The sequence below is a fragment of the Nicotiana sylvestris genome, chromosome 5, assembly GCF_000393655.2.
Source record: "Nicotiana sylvestris chromosome 5, ASM39365v2, whole genome shotgun sequence".
Lineage (NCBI taxonomy): Eukaryota > Viridiplantae > Streptophyta > Magnoliopsida > Solanales > Solanaceae > Nicotiana > Nicotiana sylvestris.
In genome coordinates, this window is record NC_091061.1 from 175,979,588 (window position 1) to 176,003,919 (window position 24,332).

The following is a 24,332-nucleotide window of genomic DNA, read 5'->3' on the forward strand; positions in this document are numbered from 1 at the left end:
TACTTACCTCAAAGAAGCTATATCGTTAATCTAAAATGACCTTCTCGAGTGAAACACACTTTGGACGACTCAAATCTAACCAAAATAATTTCAATTCATAAATAAAACTCATAGAAAACAATTCTGGATAATAAAGCTTCAACCGTTAACAAGAACTAAAAGTCAACCCAAAAGTAAATCCCTGGGACCGCTCCTCGGAACCTATTAAAATTCAGAAAACTCGAATATTTATTCCGTTATGAGTTCAACCATACGAAAATTATCAATTCCCGATATCAATTCGTCCTTCAAATTATTATTTTATATTTTAAAAGATTTCTAAAAAATTTCCCAATTTTCCAACTTAATTCACTAATTAAATGATTGAATAACAATGGATTGATGAAATATAACAAGATTCGTGTAGAGAATACTTACCCCAATGAGTTGCTTGAAAAACCCACGGAAAATCTCCCAAAATCGAGGCCTACAACTCAAAATATGTTGAAAATATCAAACCCTCGATATATGTGTTTTCTGCCCAGCGCTCTTCGCATTTGTGCACAAAAATGCCGCGTCTGCTGCCTCGATTTTGTGAGAAAAACACCGCACTTGCGGCCTTCAATTGAGAACCCAGTGCTCATATACGATCCAATAATCACATTTGGGACTGCGTAGAAGCGTGACGAATACCACAAAAGCAGACGACCACCTAGAACACATATCGCGCATCTGCGATCGACCTTCCGCAGATGCGAGCTCGCACCTGTGCGCCCCTCTCTGCGGAAGCGATGCAACAGGACCTATACCAACATCCCAGAAGCGACCAAGAATCTTGCAGAAGTGGTCACGCACCTGCGCACCAAAACTCACAATCTAAGCAAATATCAGCAAAGTTAACTCCTGGTCAAACCTCTTAACCGTCCAAAGCTTCAACTTTCGCCAAAATGCATCAAATTATCCTACGAACCTCCAAATCCAAATCCGGATGCACGCCTAAGTCCAAAATCACCATACAAAGCTATTAAAATTATCAAAACACCATTTCGAAGTAGTCTATATAAAAGTCAAATTCCGGTGAACGTTTTTCATTTAAGCTTCAAAAATAAGAATTGTTCTTTTAATTAAATCTCAAATCATTTGAAAGCCAATCTAAAGTATAGACGCAAGTCATAATACACATTATGAAGCTTCTCGAGACCTTAAGCCGCCGAACGGGGTGCAAATTCCGAAAACGACCGATCGAGTCGTTACATGTATGTTGTGGATCTGTCCACACTTTCAGATAATGGACTCACTTGCTTAAGTGTATTGGATAATGATCCCCTACTTTGGAACAAGAGACTTGGACATGCCAGTCTAAGTCAACTCAACAAACTAGTCTCCAAGAACTTGGTGATAGGGCTGCCTAACATTAAATTCAAGGAAGATAAAGTTTGTAAGGCTTGTGCAAGGGGAAAGCAGATAAGATCCTCTTTCAAAAGCAAGAAAATGGTAAGCACCAGCAGGACGATGGAACTGGTCCATGTGGATCTTTGTGGACCAATGAGAACATTGAGCAGAGGTGGTAAGAAATATGTTATGGTGCTTGCTGATGATTACTCTATGTTTACTTGTGCATTATTTTTAACATCTAAATATTAAGCATTTGACATGTTCATTTATTTTGTTAGAAAAACTCAAAAACAACTAGGTAATCAACTTGCATCAATTAGGTTTGATAATGGTACTAAATTCGAGAATGCTAAATTTTGTGATGAGCATGACATAGATCATAATTCTTCTGCTCCTATTACGCCACAACAAAATGGAGTAGTTGAAAGAAAGAACAGAACATTGGAAAAAATGACTAGGACTATGTTTCTTTCTAGTAAACTGCCCCATAGTTTTTGCGCAGAAGCCGTGAATACTGCATACTACATCATAAATAGGTGCATGACTAGACCTCTTGTTGAGAACACTTCCTATGAGTTACTTAAAGGAATAAAGCCAACTATATCCCATCTTAGGGTATTTGGATGCAAATGCTTTATGCACAATAATGGTAAAGACTCCCTAGGTAAGTTTGATCTCAGAAGTGATGAGAGAGTATTCTTGGAATATTCTTCACATAGTAAAACTTATAAGATTTATAACAAAAGAACTATGTGTGTAGAAGAAAGTGTACATGTGATTTTTGACAAAACTAACATTCTTTCAGAGAAGTATGAACATGATGATGAAACAATTGGGCTAGTAAGAAACTCAAATGAAACCATAGCCCAGACTGAAGCTTCACCAGAGGAAGGAACAGGTGATGGAACATGTCCTTTCACCCAGGGCAACTTGATAGGGGGAACTGAACAAAGAGGAACTGATCCTCAAACCTCGAGGGAACTGTCCATGAACTTGTTCTTTAGCAACAAAACATTGAAGGAACATCTAGGGGAAACCGGCTGGTTGTGAAACCTTACAAGTATCAAAGTTCTCATCCCATTGGGAACATAATTACTAATCCAACCTCTGGAATCAAAACCAAATCTTTCTTGAAGAATCTTTGTGCTTTTGATGCTTTTCTATCTCTTATTGAATCTAAAAATGTTGCTGAGGCTTTGTAGGATGCAGACCGAGTGAATGCAATGCAAGATGAACTCAACCAATTTAAAAGAAGTCATGTTTGGCATCTGGCACCCAAACCCAAGGACAAATCAGTAACTGGTACAAAATGGTTCTTCAGAAACAAACTTGATGAAGATTGAACAGTTACAATAAACAAGGAAAGATTGGTGGTTCAAGGATATAGTCAAGAGCAGGGCACAGACTATGATGAGACTTTTGCTCCAATTGCAAGATTGTAAGCAATTAGACTCCTTATAACCTTTGTTGCTTATATTGAATTCACTCTTCATCAGATGGATGTCAAGAGTAACCTCCTCAATGGCTATCTAAAGGAGGAAGTGTTTGTTAAGCAACCTCCGAGCTTTTAAAGCAATGAATGTCCTGATCATATGTACAAGCTTGACAAGGCACTTTATGGGCTCAAGCAGGCTCCAAGAGCATGGTATGAAAGTTCATCAAAATATTTGCTTGAACATGGCTACAAGAGAGGTAAAAATTACAATACATTATTCTTGAAAGAAAGAGTAAAAATCTCTTGGTAGTTCAGATATATGTTGATGATATAATCTTTGGAGCAACTATTGATAAGTTAAATAAAGAATTTGCTAAACTAACGGGGAGTGAATTTGAAATGAGTATGATGAGTGAGCTTAATTTCTTTTTAGGCCTACAAATTAAAGAAAATTCAAATAGAACTATGATCCATCAGCAAAAATATGTAAAAATATTTCTTAAAAGGTTTAAAATGGAAGATTCAAAAGAAATTGACACTCCTATAGAAACAACCACAAAATTGGATGTACATGAACCCCGTTCATCTGTTGATCATAAGTTGTATAAGGGAATGATTAGCTTTATTATATTTCATTGCTAGCAGACCTGACATTGTTTTCAGTGTAGGCCTTTGTACTAGATTTCAGACAAATCCAAAGGAGTCTCAGTTGACTGCTGTCAAGAGGATATTGAGATAAAGGCTCCACTGGCCTTTGTTTATGGTATCCAAAAAATAGTAATTTCAACTTAGTGGGATATGTGGATGCAGATTATGCAGGTTTTCTTGTGGATAGAAAGAGCACCTCAGATATGACACACTTTCTTGGCTCATGTCTTGTGTCTTAGGCTACCAAAAAGCAAACTTCTGCGACCTTATCTACTGCTAAAGTTGAGTATATTTCCACTGTCTCATGTTGTGCTCAATTTTTGGGGACCAAACAGCAATTAATGGACTTTGGAATTGATGTAGGATGTATCCCTATCTTTTGTGATAACACTAGTGCAATTAGTATGACTAAGAACCTGGTTCATAACAAAAGAACTAAGCACATAGATGTTAGACATCACTTTTTGAGGAACAACTATGAAAAAGGTTTAATCACTGTGGAATTTTGTGCTACTGACAAGTAAATAGCTGACATCTTCATAAAAGCTCTAAGTAGAGATCACTTTGAAAGGAACATGCTAGAATTAAGGATGATTAAGATCACCTAAAAGGAACCAGTTCTAACTCAAAAGTTGGTTAGAAAATCTGTGAATTTTTTACATAATTAGATTAGATTTTACTCAGTCTCATACTTTCATTAGTATACTCTTGTTCCATGTGCTAAAATGTCTCATTAATATCTAATGATATTATCTTCCTTTTTTTGGAAAATTCAGACTTACACAAGAGATTTCTCAGTGAAGACCCTGGTTCATCAAGATTACATGGTACGTACTCTCCACTCTGCGTATTTTGGAATAATTATATTTGGATAATAAGCAAAAGGATATTCCCATTTAATCCTAACCTCCTTGATCTTATCCGTTACAAAATGAACCAGTTTCACCCAAAGAGAGTCCCAAAATGCAATAAGTACTTAGATTCTAGGGAGAGTCCTTAACGTCTTTTTAAACTGACTCCCAGTTTGATTAGACTCCTGAGCTTTTGAAAAATCTGCCATTACCCAATCAAATTATCCCTCTTTAAATTTATTTGACCTTAGTTGTCGCTTCACTTCTAATTTACAACCGCGAAACAATTCTCTCTTCTCTCATCTTCTAAACACACATAATCATTTTAAGAGGCTAACACCTCTTAAAATCTTTCATCACCACCCAAAGAATCCACACCCACTCCTTCAACCACACCTATCACTAAGAAAGGAAGATTCAAGATGCTTGCTCGCAAAATAGTCGCTGAAGGGGAACAAATCAAGAAAATCAATAAGCAACTAAAGGCAAATCAGGCAGATGAAGCCCAAAAATTTGAAGATTATTTCAAGTTTGCAAATGAGAGGGAAGAAATTGTTTCATCTGAAACGGAGCAAGTAATATCTGGTCCAAATATTACATCTGAGACTATCTCTGAGGTTGCTGAAAATATAGAAAATAGGTTTGTTTTGGTAGGAACTATGTCTAGGGTTAAAACAAATGAGTCTAGGAAATCGGGTGGTAAAAAAAAAGAAAAAGAAAAAGGGAGTGAGGGTGCTCAAGGCGATGTGAGAGGAATAGGAAAAGGAGTGGCTGAATCTTCACCCGCTCCTGTTGGTTTGATAGAAAAAACATGAGCTGTGGTAGTATGGAGTGAGGAATCTACTAGAGAAGAAGAAAGAATGAGATAAAAAGGGGGAAGTGGGTCTGGAGAAGCTGTTGAGGGGTTGGTTAGATTGGGGAAGTATGTTCAAGAACTTGTTCCATTCGGACTGAAACCCCTCGAAGATCTACTGAAATGCGTGTCTGACAGCTATAATCCAAAAAGGAAGAAAAGTTTAGGAGTTAAAATCCCTGGAACTGCCTGGGAAAACAAGAAGAGAAGGCTGAATCTTCTATCCCTAAAAAGACTCCTACCACAAGATGAAGAGCTAAAAGGATTCAGAAGAAGCAGAGTGAGGCTGAAATTGAAAGCCTTGAAAGAAAGTAAAAGAAAAGTTATTGCAAAGGGAAAGAAGAAGGTGGTTGAGCCTGTTGAGGCAGTTGAAATTGAGGAGATGGACCTAGTCCTTCATGATGAAGAGGTGGAGGTTGTGACTCCAAAAGCAAAGAAAATCAAGAATTCCAAAAATAAGTCTCCGTCGAAAACAAAGTCAGCAGAACCTTCTACCTTGGCTAGAAGAACCAAGTCTACCATAAAATCTAGAAAAGTGAAACTTGAGGAGGAAGAAGACAGTGAAGAAAAAGAAGAACCTAATGCAGAGAAGGACAAGATAGTTAAGTTTGGGAAAAGAACCATCTTGAAAGGTAGACTCCTCAGGGAGTTGGAGGAGGAAGGCATGATGATGCTGTTGGAAAAACTATAACTGCAGGGTTGGAAGGACAAGGTCCTTCATATGGATGGAAGCTTTCCAGAACTGAGTTATGGAGTTCATAGTAAATTGTGAGATAAAAAATAGTAGAGTCACTAGTATGGTAGAGGGGGTGACTGTGAGCTTTGATGACAAGGAGTTGGGAGAAATTCTAGGAGTGCCTGCTGAAGGGTACAATGACTACAAAAAGTTAAAATGGCCAAGCCTAGAAAACCTCCCCACCTCATTTTCCATTACAAGGAAGTTTGGTGACAATGAAGAAGAGCTTCAGCCTAAGGCTGTATACAAAAGTGAGATGAAACTACCCCACAAAGTGTTGTTTGAATTTGTTAACAAAATTTGGTTACCCATGTAGGAAATAAGGCACCTTGCCACATTCATGGAATTAGTCCTTATGGAATGTCTAGACAGTAGGAGGCAAATCAACTGGCTTGAGTTTATCATCCAACTTCTTGATAGGGTTATAACTGGCACCAAAACTCATGTCATAACCTATGGTCTTATTCTCACGGCTGTACTTACTCACTTCAAGGTAACTCTCAAGAAATGGGAAGTTGGTACTAGCAAGGCTCACTTTAGGGAAAACACTTTGATTGTATGTGACTATGAAGTCCACACTACTCCCAAAGAATCTGGTTCATCCAAGAAGGTACCTATAACAACGAAGTGCAAGCCTTGGTGCAAGAGAGTGGGGCTAACAATGTTGAGATTGAGAGGCTGAAAAAGAGGTTGGCTGAAGTAGAAACTGGGAGGGATGCTCTCAGGGCTGAGCTTGTGACGGAGAAAGAGAAGAATGATGGCATTCTTCATGATATGCTGAAGCTACTTCAGGCAGAAACCAAGAACCTGGTCCTTCCTAGCCTTGAAACCTTTCTAGTCTAGTTAGAAAAACTAGTGACCTGGATAGGATTTTGTTCTTTTTGCTCATGATCTAGTATTTTTATTATTCTTTATGCTTTGTGGATGGATAGTATCAATGTTAATCAACTATTTTTGTGATCTAATTATTTGTTGATGCTTCTTAGATAGCTAATATCATTAGGTTTATATATGATGCTTGACTCCATAATTGCATTTTAAGTAGCCTCAGTGGCCATGAGTAATATCTAGTAAAATATGATTATCTAACATAATTATACAACTTTTCGGTAATGCCAAAAGCGGGAAGATAGGTTGTGTTTTTTACATTGGACTGTGATGTTTATAACCTAATGAACCTGGTCCTTGACGATTAATGACTTTAAAATGGAAAGTGTTCTAGCATTGTGTTGATGTTGAGTTGAGTTGTAATAGGGCTTATGCTTATCAAAAGCATAGAGTTTGTCATCATCAAAAAGGGGGAATGTATTGGCCCGAGTAAACTTTGTTTTGATGATTGACAAAGAAACTCAAGCATGAACTAGGTCCATACACAATGCACACAGACACAAGTAGAATTCGGGCACATGGCATGCACGTAAAAAAGATAAGCTTAAGTGGTTATATCTGATATCTCCTGAATAAAAAGGTTGCATAATTGATAAGAAGAAGGACCCCTTAGTCGAGAGAACTCTAACCGAGATAAGGGAAGAGTTAGAAGTTGAAGATAACTAGAACTCTTCCATTATGGAAGAGTATAACCTTAAAACTCTAGTTATTTCCTATTCAACTAACTCTATAAATTGCAGGATGTTCTCATTTTACAGGTACGTACAAACACTGAAGTTAAGTTGACAGTAAAATAGCAGGGCATTTTGCAAACAATTCTTGTGTGATTCAAGTGTGCGAACCTGAAGCTACATGAACCAGATAGAAGAACTAGTTCCAATTATCTGTCTTTTACTCTAGTTTCATTGTAGTAGGTGTTTTAAATTGTACCTTTTAGCTTTATCTAGAAGTAATTGTACTAGGTACTTTGAGTGAAATATTCAAGTTAGAGTTAACTTGAAGTTGTCGCAACAGCTAGAGGCTGGTTGCCATAAAGGGATTAGAGGTAATCCTTAGGTTTACAAAGAGTTTTGTAAATGCTGTTTTGAGCGAGGTATTTTTCATGTAAAATACTTGTGTTCTTTACTTTACGCATTTATTATTCTGCAAAAGTAGTAAAAGGAACACATAGAAGAATCATATCCCTCTATAATCTATGCACGCAAAAAATTGAATACCACACAAATCATCCCCGCCTTGTGCGGTATTGAAGTATAAAATATCAAAAACAAAAAAGAAAACCAAATTTTTTGAAATGGAATTGTATGGGCCAAAAGATATCTTTGATATGGGTAAGCCACTTTAGCATTATTATAGCCTTTGTCGACCGCCACGTGCTTTCAGTAAGGTCCCCACAAAGATCGTCCTCGAGGCGAAATAGCCTCAAAGCAATGAAGGATGTGGTCGAAGAGTCAGATCAAGTCGCGAAGTTACCGTGGATCAAGGTCGAGGTCGAGGTCGAGCATCTTAGACAGAATTATAATGGCTAGTTCTAAAATAAGACATAAAGGAGAATATTCTAGTCGATATTCTCTGCACATGTACTATTAGGATTTTCTAGAAACATCTTCCTTATAAATAGAAAGAGACACAATGATAAGGGACATGGGATATTCATTGTTTAAAAACACATTGACTTTATAGAGAGAGTATGGTCCTATTGCAAACATACAAAAATAATATTTTTGCTAAGATTTTTGTCTAGCATTTTCCGCTGGATCCAAGAAGAGCCTAAGTGTTGAAAGGCCCATCAATCATTCATCATTGTCAGAAAGAATATCTACAGATCTCATCCCTTTTCGGGTGACTCACATGTTTTATTTATTTAAATGTCATTTATTGAGATTTATTACTATTTAATGCCATATTTCGCCTTTTTGGATCATTGAATGTTATTATTTATTATACTCACTATCGTCGAGACAAATATACTAGTTATTTGTTACAGCCCGATAACGTTATCTTTAGGATATTATTTTTAACTAAGATTAAATCTCTTTCATTTAAATTTAATTGGTTAAACTAAGATGATATTTTTGGTCAAATAATTTAACGCCGTCTGTGGGGATTTTTTAGTTAATTTTTTAATTTCCTTTAGATCTACTGATTCTGCAGATTTGTGGCTCAAAAGAATCTTGAGCGTCAAAACTTCTGACTCCTTTCTTTGATACACAAAACATAAGAAATAAATACCAATAGGTGCATGCTAAACAAAATCATAAGCCTATATATGGAAAAATACATTATGCAATCCGGTTCTTAATAGAATAACAAACACACATGGCCGGCCAAATTCTAGTTTTCTTGCCCCAAAATACAGAGATATGTGACAACAAGAAGTCCAGTGGCTTAACTCTTGTTCAATGTATTCCCAATGTCAAGCACAAAACGGTACTTAACATCCGATTTCGCAAGACGCTCCATAGCTGTATTCACATAGTCCATTGGCACGACTTCAACATCTGGCGTGATGTTAGGATTTGCCGCGAAATATACCATCTCTTGAGTCTCTTTCATCCCTCCTATGCAACTTCAAGCCACTAGCTTCCTTCCTGTTTATCAAATTATATAACTTCTGTATAAATGCATTAATATATATAGAAACAGTCGATTCAAGAAACGTACCTAAAAGCAAGGGAAATACAGGCAACTCTAGTGGTTTTTCTGGTGTGCCAACTATTACAAGCTTCCCATTAGTTTTTAACAAATTAATCAATGGAAGAAGAGGGTGAACTGCATAGACAGTGTCAATGATGCCAACAAGTGAGCCCGCTGCAGCCTGCTTACATGTATAACTGAAAATTACTATTCTTATATCAAACTCCCGTTTAAGATTGAAGCATAGTTTATTGATTGATCGAGGTATGAAGTCATGAGTTATAATATTCACCTGCATTTGGTCAGGGTCGCAACTAACCAAAAATGAGTCTGCACCTAAACGCTCAAGTGCTTCTTGTTTCTTACTAGCAGATGTACTAATAATAGTCACTTTAGATCCAAATGCCTTGGCAAATTTCACAGCAATATGGCCAAGGCCACCAAGACCAACAACACCAATATGCATTCCAGGTTTGTCAAGTCCAAAATATTTCAAAGGACTATAAGTTGTGATTCCAGCATTTAGCAATGGAGCAGCTTCCATTGGCAAGTTCTCCGGCCAATGAACCACGTAGTGCTCGTCCGTTACCATGATATCGGAGTAACCTCCATACGTGGTGGTTCCATCAATGTAAATACCATTATATGTTATTGTTAGGGATATGTAGATATGCCCTAGATCCAATATCATATTTGATGATTTGAACATAATTTTGTGAACGTCATTTGATATAAAATATATGGAATTTAATATTCTTTATAATTATTATTAATTGTTTGATTAATTTGATAAGGTCTTTGATTAAATTTTGAGATTTGTCATCGTGATAGAGATCATGATAATGAGAGCAATGTCTCTTACAATTTAATTTAAATTTGTTCTTGATCGTAGGATTATTAATTTGGACATTAGTAATCCGGTTAGATCAATATTTATGTGTTCGTCTTTACCGGATAAAGATTAGTTTATCTCATTAACAAAATCACATAGATAGATGATGTATATAGAGATATGATCATTGAACTGACTCATTGAATAATTCCTAATGGTTAGAATTACCATAAACTATCAATAGGATATTCTCTTGAAGAATGTGATGTAAGAATTTCCTTTGACCTGAGATCGTCATAGTAATTGACAAGTTATTTGTTGTGTTTTAATACTAGACACCTATGGCCCTAGGGCGATAGTTGAAAGGATATTGAGTGCGATTTAATACTTGTAGAATTAGTGATTGATCAAGATAAAATCTGTCAACTCTCGGTAATGAGTTTAAGCTCCATGTTGTCATAAATTATAAACGACCAAATTAAGACCTTGGTCAGGGCAATTGAATGAAAGAAGAAATGAGTTTCTTAGGTCATTCGATTATTCTGGTCTTTGCTAAAGGATTAATTATTTTATTGCTTGGTAATTAAATTATAGAATTTAATTACTCAAATAAATTTAATTACTCAAATAAATTTAATTACTAGTCCAAATGAAATATTATTATATTCTTTGCTAGCAGAGGATATATTAATATTTTTAACAAATTGAAGGTTTTCTATTTGGAATAGAAAAATTAAATTATGTCTCTTGGTTAAAAATATAAATATATATATATATATATGTATATATATATATATAATACTCATAATTAATATTTATTTATAAATATTAATGAAGAGTTATGTGTTAAATCCAATTTAACATTGGAATGACATAAAGTGACTACGGCAACTTCAATCCCATGTGGCATGGGATTCTATTTTGCAATGTAAAGGATTTATAAAGTCCTAATTTGAAATAGAGTTACACGTAAGTCACCGCCTTAACATGTCCCTAACCTATTGGGGAAAAGGATATTAAGGTGATGTATGTCAGTATATATACGAAGGTTTCGTATGTAGAAACACTGATGATCGAAAAGGGTCATAAACAAGAGAGGCGTTTTTAGACAAGAAATTTGTCGTTCTTGTCTTGTTATTACTACGTTAAAGGGTTTTGAGAAAATTTTTGCATAGTAATTTCTCGTTCATTTTGTCCGCGGGTTTCATTGATCAAAGAGTTGATAGCAAGGATCGGTCTTGATGTGGATACGCATAGAGTCTTTGCACTATCGAAGAAATTTTGAAACGAGACTCTCTCCACCAGGTACGTCTTAGATCCGACCTTTGACATGTAAATAAATTTTAAACACGAAAAGATCTGTCTAGGATTGTTATTGTCTTCCGCTGCGTGTTACGAACACCTGTATGCAATCCTTCAATTATTATATGATCGGGACAGTAAATCTCTAGATTGTTGTCACAGTTTTCACATTTGCGACATGATCCTACCAAACATCCAACACCTGCTTTGTCACCAACCTTAAATTTCTCCACCTTGCTACCAATCTCAGTTACCACACCAATAGCTCCATATCTGGAACAATTGACAATTTCAAAATATCAGTCGCATTAGATATGAACTGTATTGATAATATCCAAAGGGTAACATATGATTAAATTGCACTTTCGAATTTGCAAGATGAAAATAGATAGTTTAGTAGTTACCATGTCTTCCTTAATTGACATAAATCCGCTATTGATCTTGCAGTAAAAGAAAATATATCTATCTTGCAATTTGATAAATTTAATTACGATTCAATCTTTCCTATTCCATTAAAGAACTCTTAAAATGGAATTAGCGTAACCATTTGCCAAGACAGACACTTTAATTTTCTCCTATAAACCTTGATTTGGCTTAAGTAGAAACCTTCACGTCAATTATAAGAAGATGCAACAAAAGGAAAAGTACATGTTTTGCAAGAGTTTAATTTCAATGCATTGACGATGTCAAAAATATCTGCACGATAAATCAATTATAATGTAACTATACACTATAGGAAAATAAGCTTTTTAGTGACTAAAAATGTCGCCCGATATGACGACCTATCTTAAATCTATATTGTGACGCACTTGTTTACCTTTGCGGCGGGCTTAGTCGCCGCCAAAAAGCTAATAATAAGAAAATCAGATTTTGTGGCGGCTTAGTTCACCAAAAGGTAAATAATGTGACACAGGACGCCCCTCCAACCGGCGATATAGACTTTGGTGGCGAGTAGACGTCGCAGAAGCTCGTCACTAAAAGCTATGTGTCCTATAGTAATAGATAAATCTATACGATAAATATTAATAATCTGATAAAAATGTTAATTACCATGTTATCACAAGTTAGATTACACATCTTTTACACGTACAACTTAAATTCAAATGCAAATAAATAGTTAAAAAGTAAGAAAATGGAAACTAACCCAGGTACCATTGGATATATGCTAGTGCTCCATTCAATATTCTTGAGCTGCTGAAGATCAGAATGACAAATTCCACAATACATAACTTTGAACTGCACATCCTTCTCACCCGTGGCTCTGCACCCATAATTAATCCAAACCAAATTACCCCCATTTTAGAGTTTTCTATAGCCATAACACCACTCATAAAACAGAGAAGCTGAATAAATTTAACTAAAAAAAAAGGCTAACTAAAATTTGGGATAAAAGAATCAAATAATACCTTCTTGTAAAGTTGAAAGGAGAAAGAACACCAGAAGCATCTCTAGCTGCCCATCCAAGGGCCTTTACTGGGTGTTCATTCTCATATAGTTTTGCCATTTTCTTAACTTTTGTTTTTTTAGAGAGATGACAACAAATTGAGTAGTAATTAATTACAGTAGGAAATAGATAGATAGTGGAGTGGTTGGCTGTGGATATCACCTAAGGGACAAACTTCCTTCGATCTGTGTGCTGTGTGGCGTAATATACTCGGGACAAATGTGCTACGTGTATATATAACAGTTTTAGTGTACGTGTGTTGCACGTGAACTTTGCGTGTATTAATAAAATAATATATATATATAATAATATGACTACTTTAGTGTTTAGATATTTTTTCAAACGTAAATCCTCTTTTAACACAAAGCATTAACCAACATAATCTTTTATCTTAAAAAATTGAATTAAATGGTAAAAAGAAAAAGACTTAGGCAAAAAATAATTCTTCCAAAATCCTATAAAAGCACCAAAAACAAAAGTAACAACAAACTAAACCAAGAAAAACTGCCAAATGTTACAATAATATTATGTAAAATGAAAAATATTAAGGGGCTCACATGCTAAGGCGTAATTCATATCTCGTTTGGTGAGGAAAAAAACACAAGTTACTTCAATATACTCGATATACTTTGTTGTGTTCGTTAAAAAGATCCAAAAGCTTATGAGATTTAGAATCGACAACCTAAAACTTGGAGGAAGAAAACACAAATATTAGACAATACCAAGTTAAGAACATAAAAGAAGACGGTAAATAAAAGCAAAAGCACTAATAGGCAATAAAGGAGTTTGAATCACAATCAATCGGTTAAGACTTTAGCAACCCTAATGAAAATATCAAACTTGTCATATGGCAAAATAAAAAGGACATAAAAGAGAATTCAAAGCAAGAGTCTTTTCAAGTTAAAACAGAAATCAATAACGAAAGACAACAAGGTAAAAGGCAAAAAAAATTGACTCTTAGAGTAATAATGAAATCTTTAACTGAGAGAAACTAAACCCTAGTGTCATTGAAAATTGGTAACGTTTCTAATGCTTGTTAATAGGGATATTCATTTATAGTAAATCTCCTACTTATTCTCTTAATTTTTTCCTTTTGAACCCACCAAATTTTTGATTTTCTTTAGTAGAGATATTAAATGTTTCCTACTTATCCTCCTTATTTCTTCTTTTCTTTTTTTAACCTACGAAAATCACCTTTTGTTATGGATATTAATTGAAGAAGTCGTATTTCACTTATTCTCTTCTTCTTTTTCCTTTTTTTTTGGTCATAAACAGTTTCATTTTTTCTTCCACAAAAATACATTATTAATATTTACAGTTTCATCCAGCTTAAAATGCACTTACAGAGGAAAAAAATAGCGAACGACATTTCGCTAAGGGCCTTCGTACTTTTAATATAGTATAGTATATAAATTACGTCCTATGAGATGGTATTCAAGTCTCACTATATGGGATCAGGAGAGCATGTGAAAGGTGAACCATTAATCTTATTCTTTATGTTGATATTCACTGCTTCATATGCATATATAAAATATTTGATGTGCCTACAAAATTGTTAGAAGAAAAAGAAATAAGAAAAACATCTTAATTATTTATTTGCGGAGAGCTTTGCTTTAATAAGTGAAGGACAATGATTCATTATCAATTTAGATACATCACAATAAAATAAAAGTAACTACTAATAATATCAACTTGTAAAACAAATTGAACTAAATTATAAAACTAAAGAAGAAATATTAACTTCTTGGGAAGAATAACGTGGATTTTACAAACTGCTTTTCTTTTACTTTTTTTTTAAAAAAAAATTCTTTAAGTTTTTTTTTGTACGGTAGTATTCTATTTCTTTTGTGATAAATATTGATCATGTAATCTGACCACATGAATACTGCTTCCTGGATTTAGTCTTATTCCAGTATAAAGGTAACAACGTATATTGAGTTAAACATGAAGAAGTTATACATCAATGGCTCAATGTGGTTGACAAATTTTTCGAAATTAAATTCAACATATTATATTATGATGTTTGTGCAAACAAATCAAAAGATATGGCAGATGCCAGACAATCTGCATTATTTTATCTTTCTGTTCTCCCTAATTTCCAAGATAGCTTAGTTGTATCCTATAAGAAGAAGAAAAAACCAACTCCGAATTAGCGACTTGAAAAGCTGGTCTCACCATCATTCTTTTGGGTGATGTCGACAATTTAGTAGCAAATACAAATAATGGTAATTATATAGAAAAAAATTTAACCTGTTTCAGTTTAAGGAAAAATCACAAAATCAAACAACGTACAAAGAACATATCACACAAAGCAGGTTACGGACAAAATAAGAAAACACTTGAAGCAATGAACTTACGGTGACGGTAAACATATGACCACAATAGATAAAAGAGATTCAAAAGTGCAAAAAGGATACAAATTAAATAGAAAAGAAAAATACAGATGGATTTTAAGCAAAAAAAAAAGATGCTAGAGGTGAATAAATTCATCTACTGGGCGCTTGATGTATGACTGTATGACTTGAAATTTTAATATCCTCTAAACGATCATATTTGAGTTCCACCACGTGTTTATATATTTGAGATAAAAACTCGTAGAATTACTTGGATGTGGGTTGTTTCAGAATTTTCTTAGAATCCTTTTGAATCTTGGCATTAAAGAGTCTGTGTTAGTTAAAAATCTTTTTCTATTTTCAGTATATTTCATACTAATATAGCCTACCTATTTTTGTAAATTACCGGGCAAAAAGGTAGAATGCACTAAGTAGCAAGGAATTAATCACTGGTATGCGAATCATTAATTATGGTATCAATTCAATAAGGTACCGGATTGTAACCGAAGACTAAACCAATTGATAGTTTACTTGGTTAATATGCTAAATATAAATGGCAAGTAAATAAGTGCCCAATATATTTAAACTTCAAATACCAAAAATTCGAGGACTTCTTTCATACTTTAACTAACAAAAAAATAAATAAACATATTTTTAGTTGATTAGTTTACTTGGTTAACATGCTAAATATAAATGGCAAGTAAATAAGTGCTATATAAACTTAAACTTCAAATGCCAAAAATTCGAGAACTTCTTTCATTACTTTAACTAACAAAATAAATAAACAAACATAATTTTAGTTGATTCTAAGGCCTTAAAAATTATGAAAATAATTAAATGACTATTTTGTCTAATGTAAACTCTATTTTTAAAGGGTAAAAAAGGCGAACGACATTTCGCTAAGGGCCTTCGTGCTTTTAATATATATATATATATGCATGGGGTCCGTGTATGATCGCGTTTGACGAAACACAGAATAAGAGAAAAGTGAGAAGTTTTATAAAATATATTATAAATTCTTATGATACACGCGCTTTTGGGCTTAAAGCTGGCGTAGTCGGAAAATAAGTCCGTGAAATTTATTGGATCAAATCGAATAATACGTGTCATGAGCTTGGATTGTGACACAAATAATCATATGACCTATTTTTTTTAATAGGATTCGAATATATATATATATATATATATATATATATATATATATCAAAAAGGGAAAAAAATAAAAGGTAATTATATTCCTCTATAAGTTAATTAGGACAAGGACGGATCTATATGGAAGGCGATGGGTTCACGTGAGCCTATGCTCCTCTTCCTAAATTATATATAACACATATATATTTTTATTATGTTTTTGAATAAGCATGTGTGAACTCGTGCACAAGTGGGCACATTAGCTTAGTAGTCAACGCGTGCACCTTTAACCGAAAGGCCCGTGTTCAATTCCTGCTTGCTCCTTCATATAGTTTTTTCTTCCTCCCAAATTAGGAGGATCTATAGTGTTTCCACACTTCCCCTCCATGGTGACTCGAACCCAGAACCTAACGATCGTAGGTGGAGGTACTTTTACCAACTGAGCAAGCCTCACTTGTCCTTCATAGAGTTTTTAGTTAAGCATGCATGCTTCTTTTCTTTATTGTTTCATTTTCTTCTCTGCCTAAAATTATTCTTTAAAAAGAAAGTTTTCAGTAATCTATATACTATATTAAAAGCGCGAAGGCTCTTAACAAAATATCGTTCCCTTTTTTTACTCTTTTAAAATAGAATTCACACTGGCAAAATAATCACACAATTATTTCCTAATATTTAACACTTTGAAATCAACTAAAACATTGTTGATCAGAATTTTCCTTATTTGATTTGTCACATTAGAAGTCCAAATAATTAGGACCAAAAATTGTGTACATCAAATAAAATTAATTTAAAATATTGAATCGACTAAATGTGCACCCTAATTCAATCTCTTTCGTTAGTGGTTAGTTCCCATTAAAGACAGTGACACCCGAAGTCACTAAATTTTGAATCTGCTTCTAGTAAATATAAAAAAGAAGTGAGAGAAACATACCAAGAGAATTCCATCAACATTGCCCTCATCTCCTCCTTCATGTAGCTGCACACAATATTGTTAAGGCAATTTACCAAATGGAACACAATAAATATTGAAAAATTAATATAACCACCCCGACTTGTTAGGGATTGAAGTAATAAAGCCCAAGAGGGTTTTAAACGATTTGGTACAAAGACTAGAAAGAATATTCAAGGAAAAAAGGAACGTACTTGAGTTTCATGCGAGCAAGGCGATCGGCAACGGAAGTGTCCTTCTCCATTTTAAATATTCTTAAAATTTTAATAGGTTAGTTTTCATCTACCAACTAAATATATCTATTTTATTTGGTTTAAATGATAAAATTTCAATTTAAACGTTGACAAATATATCTGAAAAAGAAGAAATATACAATTAAAATAAATAGTTGGTGCATCTAAAAGATATATAAAAAGAAATATTCCGTAGTTTGTATTGCATTATATTGCTTAAAACTTTTTCTTTGACAAAAAATAATGGAGCTTTAAGCAAGTATATTTACATATTTTTTCTCCCAAAAAAATACACAGTTGAAATAAATAATTATTACATGTAAAGGAAAAATAAAAATAAAGTATACAATTACAACTTCATTATTTTAGTTGTACATATTTTATTAGGCAAAAAATAATGGAGCGCCAACCAACTTCTTTTTACTAATTTGACTCGAAAATAAGAATATACAATTAAAATAAATAGTCATTTGTCTAAGAAAAAATAACAAGAAATACACTGTCGGTACTCCATTATTTTGGATAAAACTTTTTTTATTTGGCTCAAATGATGGAGTTTCAGTTAAGATTTATTACAAATTTAACCCCAAAAAAGCAATACACAGTTGAATCATAGTCATTGTTTTCAAATAAAAAAAATTTAAAAATGTAAAATTAAATGGGGATAAGATATTGTCACGACCCGGAATTTTCACCATTGGGACTGTGATGACGCCTAACATCGCACTCGCTAGGCAAGCTAATGTTAGAGTTTTATTCACCTTTTTCCTTTACATTTCACAAACTAAAATTAACAAAGTTAAATCAAGCTGAAATAAATACGGAAGTACATAATTAACCAGTTGTCTATAAACTATTAACAATACCGAAACTGTTACCACTCAAAAACTGGTGTCAAAATCCACGAACATACTATGAATATCTACAAACATTAGTCTGAAAGAAATTACATATGTTTCAAAAGAAAAGGAAACAGGAATGTAGAACATAGGAGGTGACGCAAGGGCCTGCGAAACTCAAATATCTTATCAGTACCCAGCTATATCTGATCCTTAAGAGGGTTACAAACCACAAAATAAATTCATAGCAGAAAAAGAATACATAAACAACAAACTTATGTGGCGCGCATCACGATCCCACCATATAATCAGTACAATATGAACATTCACCCTTATTACTCCGTATCAATCCACCCTTATTACTCCTGTTGCGTCGCGCAACCCGATCCCACCGTACAACAATAATACACCTTTATTACTCCTCAATATATCACTCTTATTCCTCCTGTTGCAGTGCGCAACCCAAACCCACCAGACAATCACATTTCACCATTATTCCTCCTTAATATATATCACATTTATTCCTCATGTTGCTGCGTGCAACCCGATCCCACCATATCAGTTTCAATCATACAATAAGAACATGAATTTCATAATTTAACTCAAAACCCTCCACAATATGTCTTAAACCAAAGCAAACTGAAGACTATACAATTATGAAACTTCACTCAATTAATACTAAACAACGAGACCAACCAAAATATACCATGAACCACCGATAAACCATCTTAAGCCAATAATGTAATACGATAAATCTACAGAATACTTAATACATTCAATAAAGAAAACAACATCTAACAGGAAGCAATTAAACATGAAAACACCAATAAACATGTAGCACTTAAGGCAAAAAGACAATATATTAGGAACGGGGAAGGGAACAGGCTAAACAGATAATTTGGCGGCACATAGGTACTCGTCACTTCACCTATACGCCACACACATGGATTTTCACATAGCAAATAAGTCAGGGATCCCTAATCCCTCAAGTCAAAGTTAGATACAACACTTACCTCGATCCAACGGCCAGCTCAACGCTCAATTACCGCTATTCCTCTAGATTCCACCTCCAATCTATTCGTATCTAGTCATAATTAACTTAATAACATCAATTATTGCTAAAGAAATCAATTCCAATATATAATTATAATTTTTCCAACATTTCCCCCGAAAGTCAAAAAGCGATCCCGGGCCAGATTAATCAAAACCCGAAATTCGAACCAAAACTCAATTACCCATTTTTACCTCGAGCCCGGATATACAATTGGTTTTGGAATCCGACCTCAATTTAAGGTCTTAATTCCCAAATTTTGAAATTCCTAAGTTTTACCCAAAAATCCCCAATTCCACCATGAAAAACCCTAGATTCTAGGATGAAATCTTGTAAAAAGAAGTAAAAGATTAAAAGAAATGAGCTAGGATTCATTATCCTATGATTTGGGGAAGAAATGATCTTTGGCAAATCGCCTCTTGAGGTTTAGGTTTTGAAAAATGGGAGAATGAATAAAAAATCCCGTCCAAAATTGTTGTTGAACAGTTGCAGGTATCACACCCCGCAAATTCGAACATCTCTTCGCAAATGCGAAAAATGTCTAGGACCTGCTACCATTGCAAATGCGAACAGTTGTTTGCAAATGCGGCCTCTGCTTATCGCAATTACGATCTTAAGATTTGCAATTGCAAAGGTCCCCTCCCAGCTCTTCAACTCGCAAATGAGAAACTTCTTCCTCGCATTTGCGAGCCAGACTTTGCAAATGCGAAGTCTGCAGACCTGAAGCATACCAGCAAAATTTCTTAAGTCAAAATCATTTTGTAGCCTATCCGAAACTCACCCTAGCCCTCGGGGTTCCAAACCAAGCATGCACAGAAGTATTAAAATATCATACGAACTTGCTCGCGCGATCAAATCGCTAAAATAACACCTAGAACTTTGAATTTAGCACCAATTTGCATGAAATTCTCAAGAAAGTTTCAAAACTTCTATTTCCTCAACCAAAGGTCCGAATCACATTAAATCAGTTCCGTTTCCCACAAAATTTCACAGATAAGGTATAACTATCATAACAGACCTATACCGGGATCCGGAACCAAAATACGGACACGATACCATGAGATCAAATATTAACCAATTTCTTAAAACCATTATAATTTCAGTCTTACAAATTTCATCAAAAAATTTATTTCTCGGGCTAGGGACCTCGGAATTCGATTCCGGGCATACGCCCAGGTACCATATTTTACTACAGACCCACCGAGACCGTCAAAACGCAGGTCCAAATCCGTTTACTTAAAATATTGACCGAAGTTAACTAAAATCAACAATTTAGGTCAATAATTATTATTTCATCAATTTTTTCACATAAAGGCTTTCCCCGAATAGCGCATGCAAATCGAGGAGAGATAAATGAGGTTTCTACAGCCTCGGAACACGGAATCAAGTTCTAAAACATAAGATGACCTTTTCGGTCATCACATTCTCCACCTCTAAAATAATTGTTCATCCTCGAACAGACATAGAAAAGTACCTGAGCCGGTGAAAAGATAGGGATATCTGCTCCATATATCGGACTCGGACTACTAGGTCGCTGCCTCAACAGGCTGACCTCTCCACTGGATACGAACTGAAGGATAAATCTTTCGATCTCAACTGGCGAACCTGCAGATCTAAAATGGCTACCAGCTCCCCCTCGTAGGTCAGATCATTGTCCAACTGGACAGTGCTGAAATCCAACACGTGGGATGGATCGCTGTGATACTTCTGAAGCATGGATACATGAAACACTACATGTACCGCTGATAAGCCTAGTGGCAATGCAAGTCTGTAGGCCACTTCTCCCACTTGATCAAGAATCTCAAAAGGCCCGATGAACCTAGGGCTCAACTTTCCCTTCTTCCCAAACCGCATCACACACTTCATGGGTGATGTCCGAAGCAGAACTCTCTCTCCGACCATGAATGCCACATCACGAACCATACGGTCGGCATAACTCTTTTGCCTGGACTGAGCTATACGAAGTCTATTATGAATGGTCTTAACCTTATACAAGGCATCCTGCACTAAATATGTACCCAATAACGGAGCCTCCCCGGGCTCAAACCACCTAACATGTAATCGATACCATCTACCATATAATGCCTCATAGGGAGCCATCTGGATGCTCGACTGATAACTGTTGTTGTAGGCAAACTCTGCTAATGGAAAAAACTGATCCCAAGAACCTCAAAAGTCAATAACACAGGCGCAAAACATATTCTCTAAGATCTGAATAGTACGCTCGGACTTCCCATCCGTTTCAGAGTGAAATGATGTGCTCAACTCGAGCCGCTTACCCAACTCACGCTGTATGGCCCTCCATAAATATGAGGTAAACTTTTTACCTCAATCAGAAATGATAGACACGGGCACACCATGAAGACGAACGATCTCACAGATGCAAATCTTTGCCAACCGCTTCAAAGAATAGGAAACTGCCACAGGAATGAAATGCGCTGACTTGGTCAGCCTATCCACAATGACCCAAATCGCATTGAACTTCCTCTGAGTCCGTGGGAGTCCAATAATGAAATCCATGGTAATATGTTCCCACTTCCACTCAGGAATCTCTATCTTCTGAAGCAAACCACCGGGCCTCTGATGCTCGCACTTTACTTGCTGACAATTTAAACACCAAGCTATATATGCAGCAATATCCTTCTTCATCCTCCTCCAACAATAATTCTTCCACAAGTCCTAAACATCTTAGCGGCACCTAGATGAATAGAATATCGGGAACTGTGGGCCTCCTCTAGAATCAACTCACGTAGCACATCCACATTACGCACACAAACACGACCATGTATCCTCAAAACTCCATCATCTCCAGCAGTAACTTGTTTGGCATCACCGTGCTGCACTATGTCCCTAAGGACAAGCAAATGAGGGTCATCATACTGCCGCTCCCTGATACGCTCAAACAAGAAAGACCGAGCGACTATACAAGCTAAAACACGATTGGGCTCAGAAACATCCAACCTCATGTACTGATTGGCCAAAGCCTGAACATTTAATGCAAACGGTCTCTCACCAACCGAAATACATGCAAGGCTACCCATACTAGCTGACTTCTTACTCAAAGCATCGACCACCATATTGGCCTTCCCAGGATGATACATGATGGTGATAGCATAGTCTTTCAATAGATGCAACCACCTTCTCTGCCTCAAATTGAGCTCCTTGTGCTTGAACAAATACTGCAAACTCTTATGATCCATGAACTCCTCACATGACACGCCATATAGATAGTGCCTCCAAATCTTCAGCGCGTGTACAATGGCTGCTAGCTCCAAGTCATGAACTAGATGATTCTTCTCGTAAATATTCAATTGCCATGAAGCATATGCAATAACCTTGCCACCCTGCATCAATACTGCACTAAGTCCAATGCAAGATGCTTCACAATATACCGTATAGGCCCCTGAACTTATGGGCAACACCAACACTGACGCCGTAGTCAAAGCTGTCTTGAGCTTCTGAAAGCTCGCCTCACACTCGTCTGACCATCTAAATGGGGCACCCTTATGGTACAACCTGGTCATTGAGGCTACTATAGATTAAAACCCCTCCACAAACCGACGGTAATAACCTACCAATCCCAAGAAACTCCGGATCTCTATAGCTGATGTAGGTCTGGGCCAGTCCTTGAATGCCTCAATCTTCTTAGGATACACATGAATACCTTCTGCTGATATGATGTGACCCAAGAAAGCAACTAAACTTAACCAAAACTCATATTTTAAAAAATTAGCATATAACTGGTTGTCCCTCAGAGTATGAAGAATGATCCGAAGATGCTGCTCATGCTCCTCTCGGTTGCAGGAGTAAATCAAGACATCATCAATAAAAACAATCATGAAGGAATCCAGATAGGGCTTGAACACCCAATTCATCAAATCTATAAATGTTGTTGGGGCATTTGTCAACCCAAATGACATCACCAGAAACTCATAATGCCCGTACCGGGTCCGAAAAGCTGTCTTAGGGACATCGGATGCCCTAATCCTCAATTGATGGTAGCCAGACATCAAATCAATCTTTGAAAACACCTTGGCACCTTGAAGCTAATCAAATAAGTCATCAATCCTCAGTAATGGATACTTATTCTTGATGGTGACTTTGTTCAACTGCCGATAGTTTACACATCCTCATCGACCCATCTTTCTTCTTTACAAACAACACAGGTGCACCCTAGGGCAAGGTAATAGGTCCAATAAAGCCCTTATCAAGCAAATCCTGCAACTTCTCCTTCAATTCTGGCGGAGCCATGCAGTACGGCGGGATAAAAATAGGATGCGTGCCCGGATCCAAATCAATGCAAAAGTCAATATCCTTGTTGGGTGGCCTCGGCAGCTTTGTAGGAAATATCTCTAGGAACTCCCGAACAACTGGTACAGAATCCATGGACGAAACCTCCGCACTAGAATCACGAACATAAGCCAAGTAAGCCAAACACCCCTTATCGACCATATGTCAAGCCTTCATATAAGAAATAATACTGCTGGTAGAATGACCAGGAGTCCCTCTCCACTCTAATAGTGGCAACCTCGGCAATGCTAAGGTCACGATCTTGGCATGACAGTCCAATATAGCGTGATAAGGTGACAGTCAATCCATCCCCAAAATGACATCAAAATCAACCATATTGAGAAGTAGGAGATCTATGCTAGTCTCAGGACCCCCAATAATTACCACACATGAGCGATAGACACGATCTACAACAATAGAATCCCCCACTTGTATGGACATATACACAGGAGCACTCAAAGAATCATAAGGCACAAACAAATGTGAAGCAAAATAAGAAGACACAT

General features: G+C 35.8%; 3 protein-coding genes across 3 annotated transcripts; 1 reads left to right on the forward strand and 2 right to left on the reverse strand.

Annotated features, from left to right (window-relative positions):
* The first annotated feature begins 2,966 nt into the window (after positions 1 to 2,966).
* On the forward strand, positions 2,967 to 5,852 carry LOC138869696 (protein PXR1-like). The gene is made up of 4 exons (XM_070147337.1): positions 2,967 to 3,066; positions 4,234 to 4,284; positions 4,750 to 4,948; positions 5,300 to 5,852. The coding sequence occupies exons 1-4, from the start codon at positions 2,967 to 2,969 to the stop codon at positions 5,850 to 5,852; spliced, it is 903 nt and encodes a 300-aa protein (XP_070003438.1).
* A 5,329-nt stretch (positions 5,853 to 11,181) lies between these two features.
* LOC104214617 (8-hydroxygeraniol dehydrogenase-like) lies at positions 11,182 to 13,145 on the reverse strand. The gene is made up of 3 exons (XM_009764315.2): positions 12,963 to 13,145; positions 12,701 to 12,817; positions 11,182 to 11,829 (listed from the first exon to the last, which is right to left on the reverse strand). The coding sequence occupies exons 1-3, from the start codon at positions 13,058 to 13,060 to the stop codon at positions 11,598 to 11,600; spliced, it is 447 nt and encodes a 148-aa protein (XP_009762617.1). The 5' UTR covers positions 13,061 to 13,145; the 3' UTR covers positions 11,182 to 11,597.
* A 7,930-nt stretch (positions 13,146 to 21,075) lies between these two features.
* On the reverse strand, positions 21,076 to 22,736 carry LOC138869697 (uncharacterized). Its single transcript, XM_070147338.1, has 2 exons — positions 22,286 to 22,736; positions 21,076 to 21,704 (listed from the first exon to the last, which is right to left on the reverse strand). The coding sequence occupies exons 1-2, from the start codon at positions 22,734 to 22,736 to the stop codon at positions 21,076 to 21,078; spliced, it is 1,080 nt and encodes a 359-aa protein (XP_070003439.1).
* Positions 22,737 to 24,332: the final 1,596 nt, after the last annotated feature.

What these genes read in the sequence shown, in the direction of transcription:
- LOC104214617 (XM_009764315.2), bottom strand. Translation starts at nt 13,060, where the DNA reads ATGGCAAAACTATATGAGAATGAACACCCAGTAAAGGCCCTTGGATGG. An exon ending in CCTTTCAACTTTACAAGAAG is followed by an intron (nt 12,818 to 12,962) that starts GTATTATTTGAT and finishes TTATGGGTGCAG; the next exon opens with AGCCACGGGTGAGAAGGATG. An exon ending in ATATATCCAATGGTACCTGG is followed by an intron (nt 11,830 to 12,700) that starts GTTAGTTTCCAT and finishes CAATTGTTCCAG; the next exon opens with ATATGGAGCTATTGGTGTGG.
- LOC138869697 (XM_070147338.1), bottom strand. Translation starts at nt 22,736, where the DNA reads ATGGATCATAAGAGTTTGCAGTATTTGTTCAAGCACAAGGAGCTCAAT. An exon ending in GCGTAATGTGGATGTGCTAC is followed by an intron (nt 21,705 to 22,285) that starts GTGAGTTGATTC and finishes TTGACTTTTGAG; the next exon opens with GTTCTTGGGATCAGTTTTTT.
- LOC138869696 (XM_070147337.1), top strand. Translation starts at nt 2,967, where the DNA reads ATGTACAAGCTTGACAAGGCACTTTATGGGCTCAAGCAGGCTCCAAGA. An exon ending in TGGTTCATCAAGATTACATG is followed by an intron (nt 4,285 to 4,749) that starts GTACGTACTCTC and finishes CTCGCAAAATAG; the next exon opens with TCGCTGAAGGGGAACAAATC. An exon ending in GCTGAAAATATAGAAAATAG is followed by an intron (nt 4,949 to 5,299) that starts GTTTGTTTTGGT and finishes CGTGTCTGACAG; the next exon opens with CTATAATCCAAAAAGGAAGA.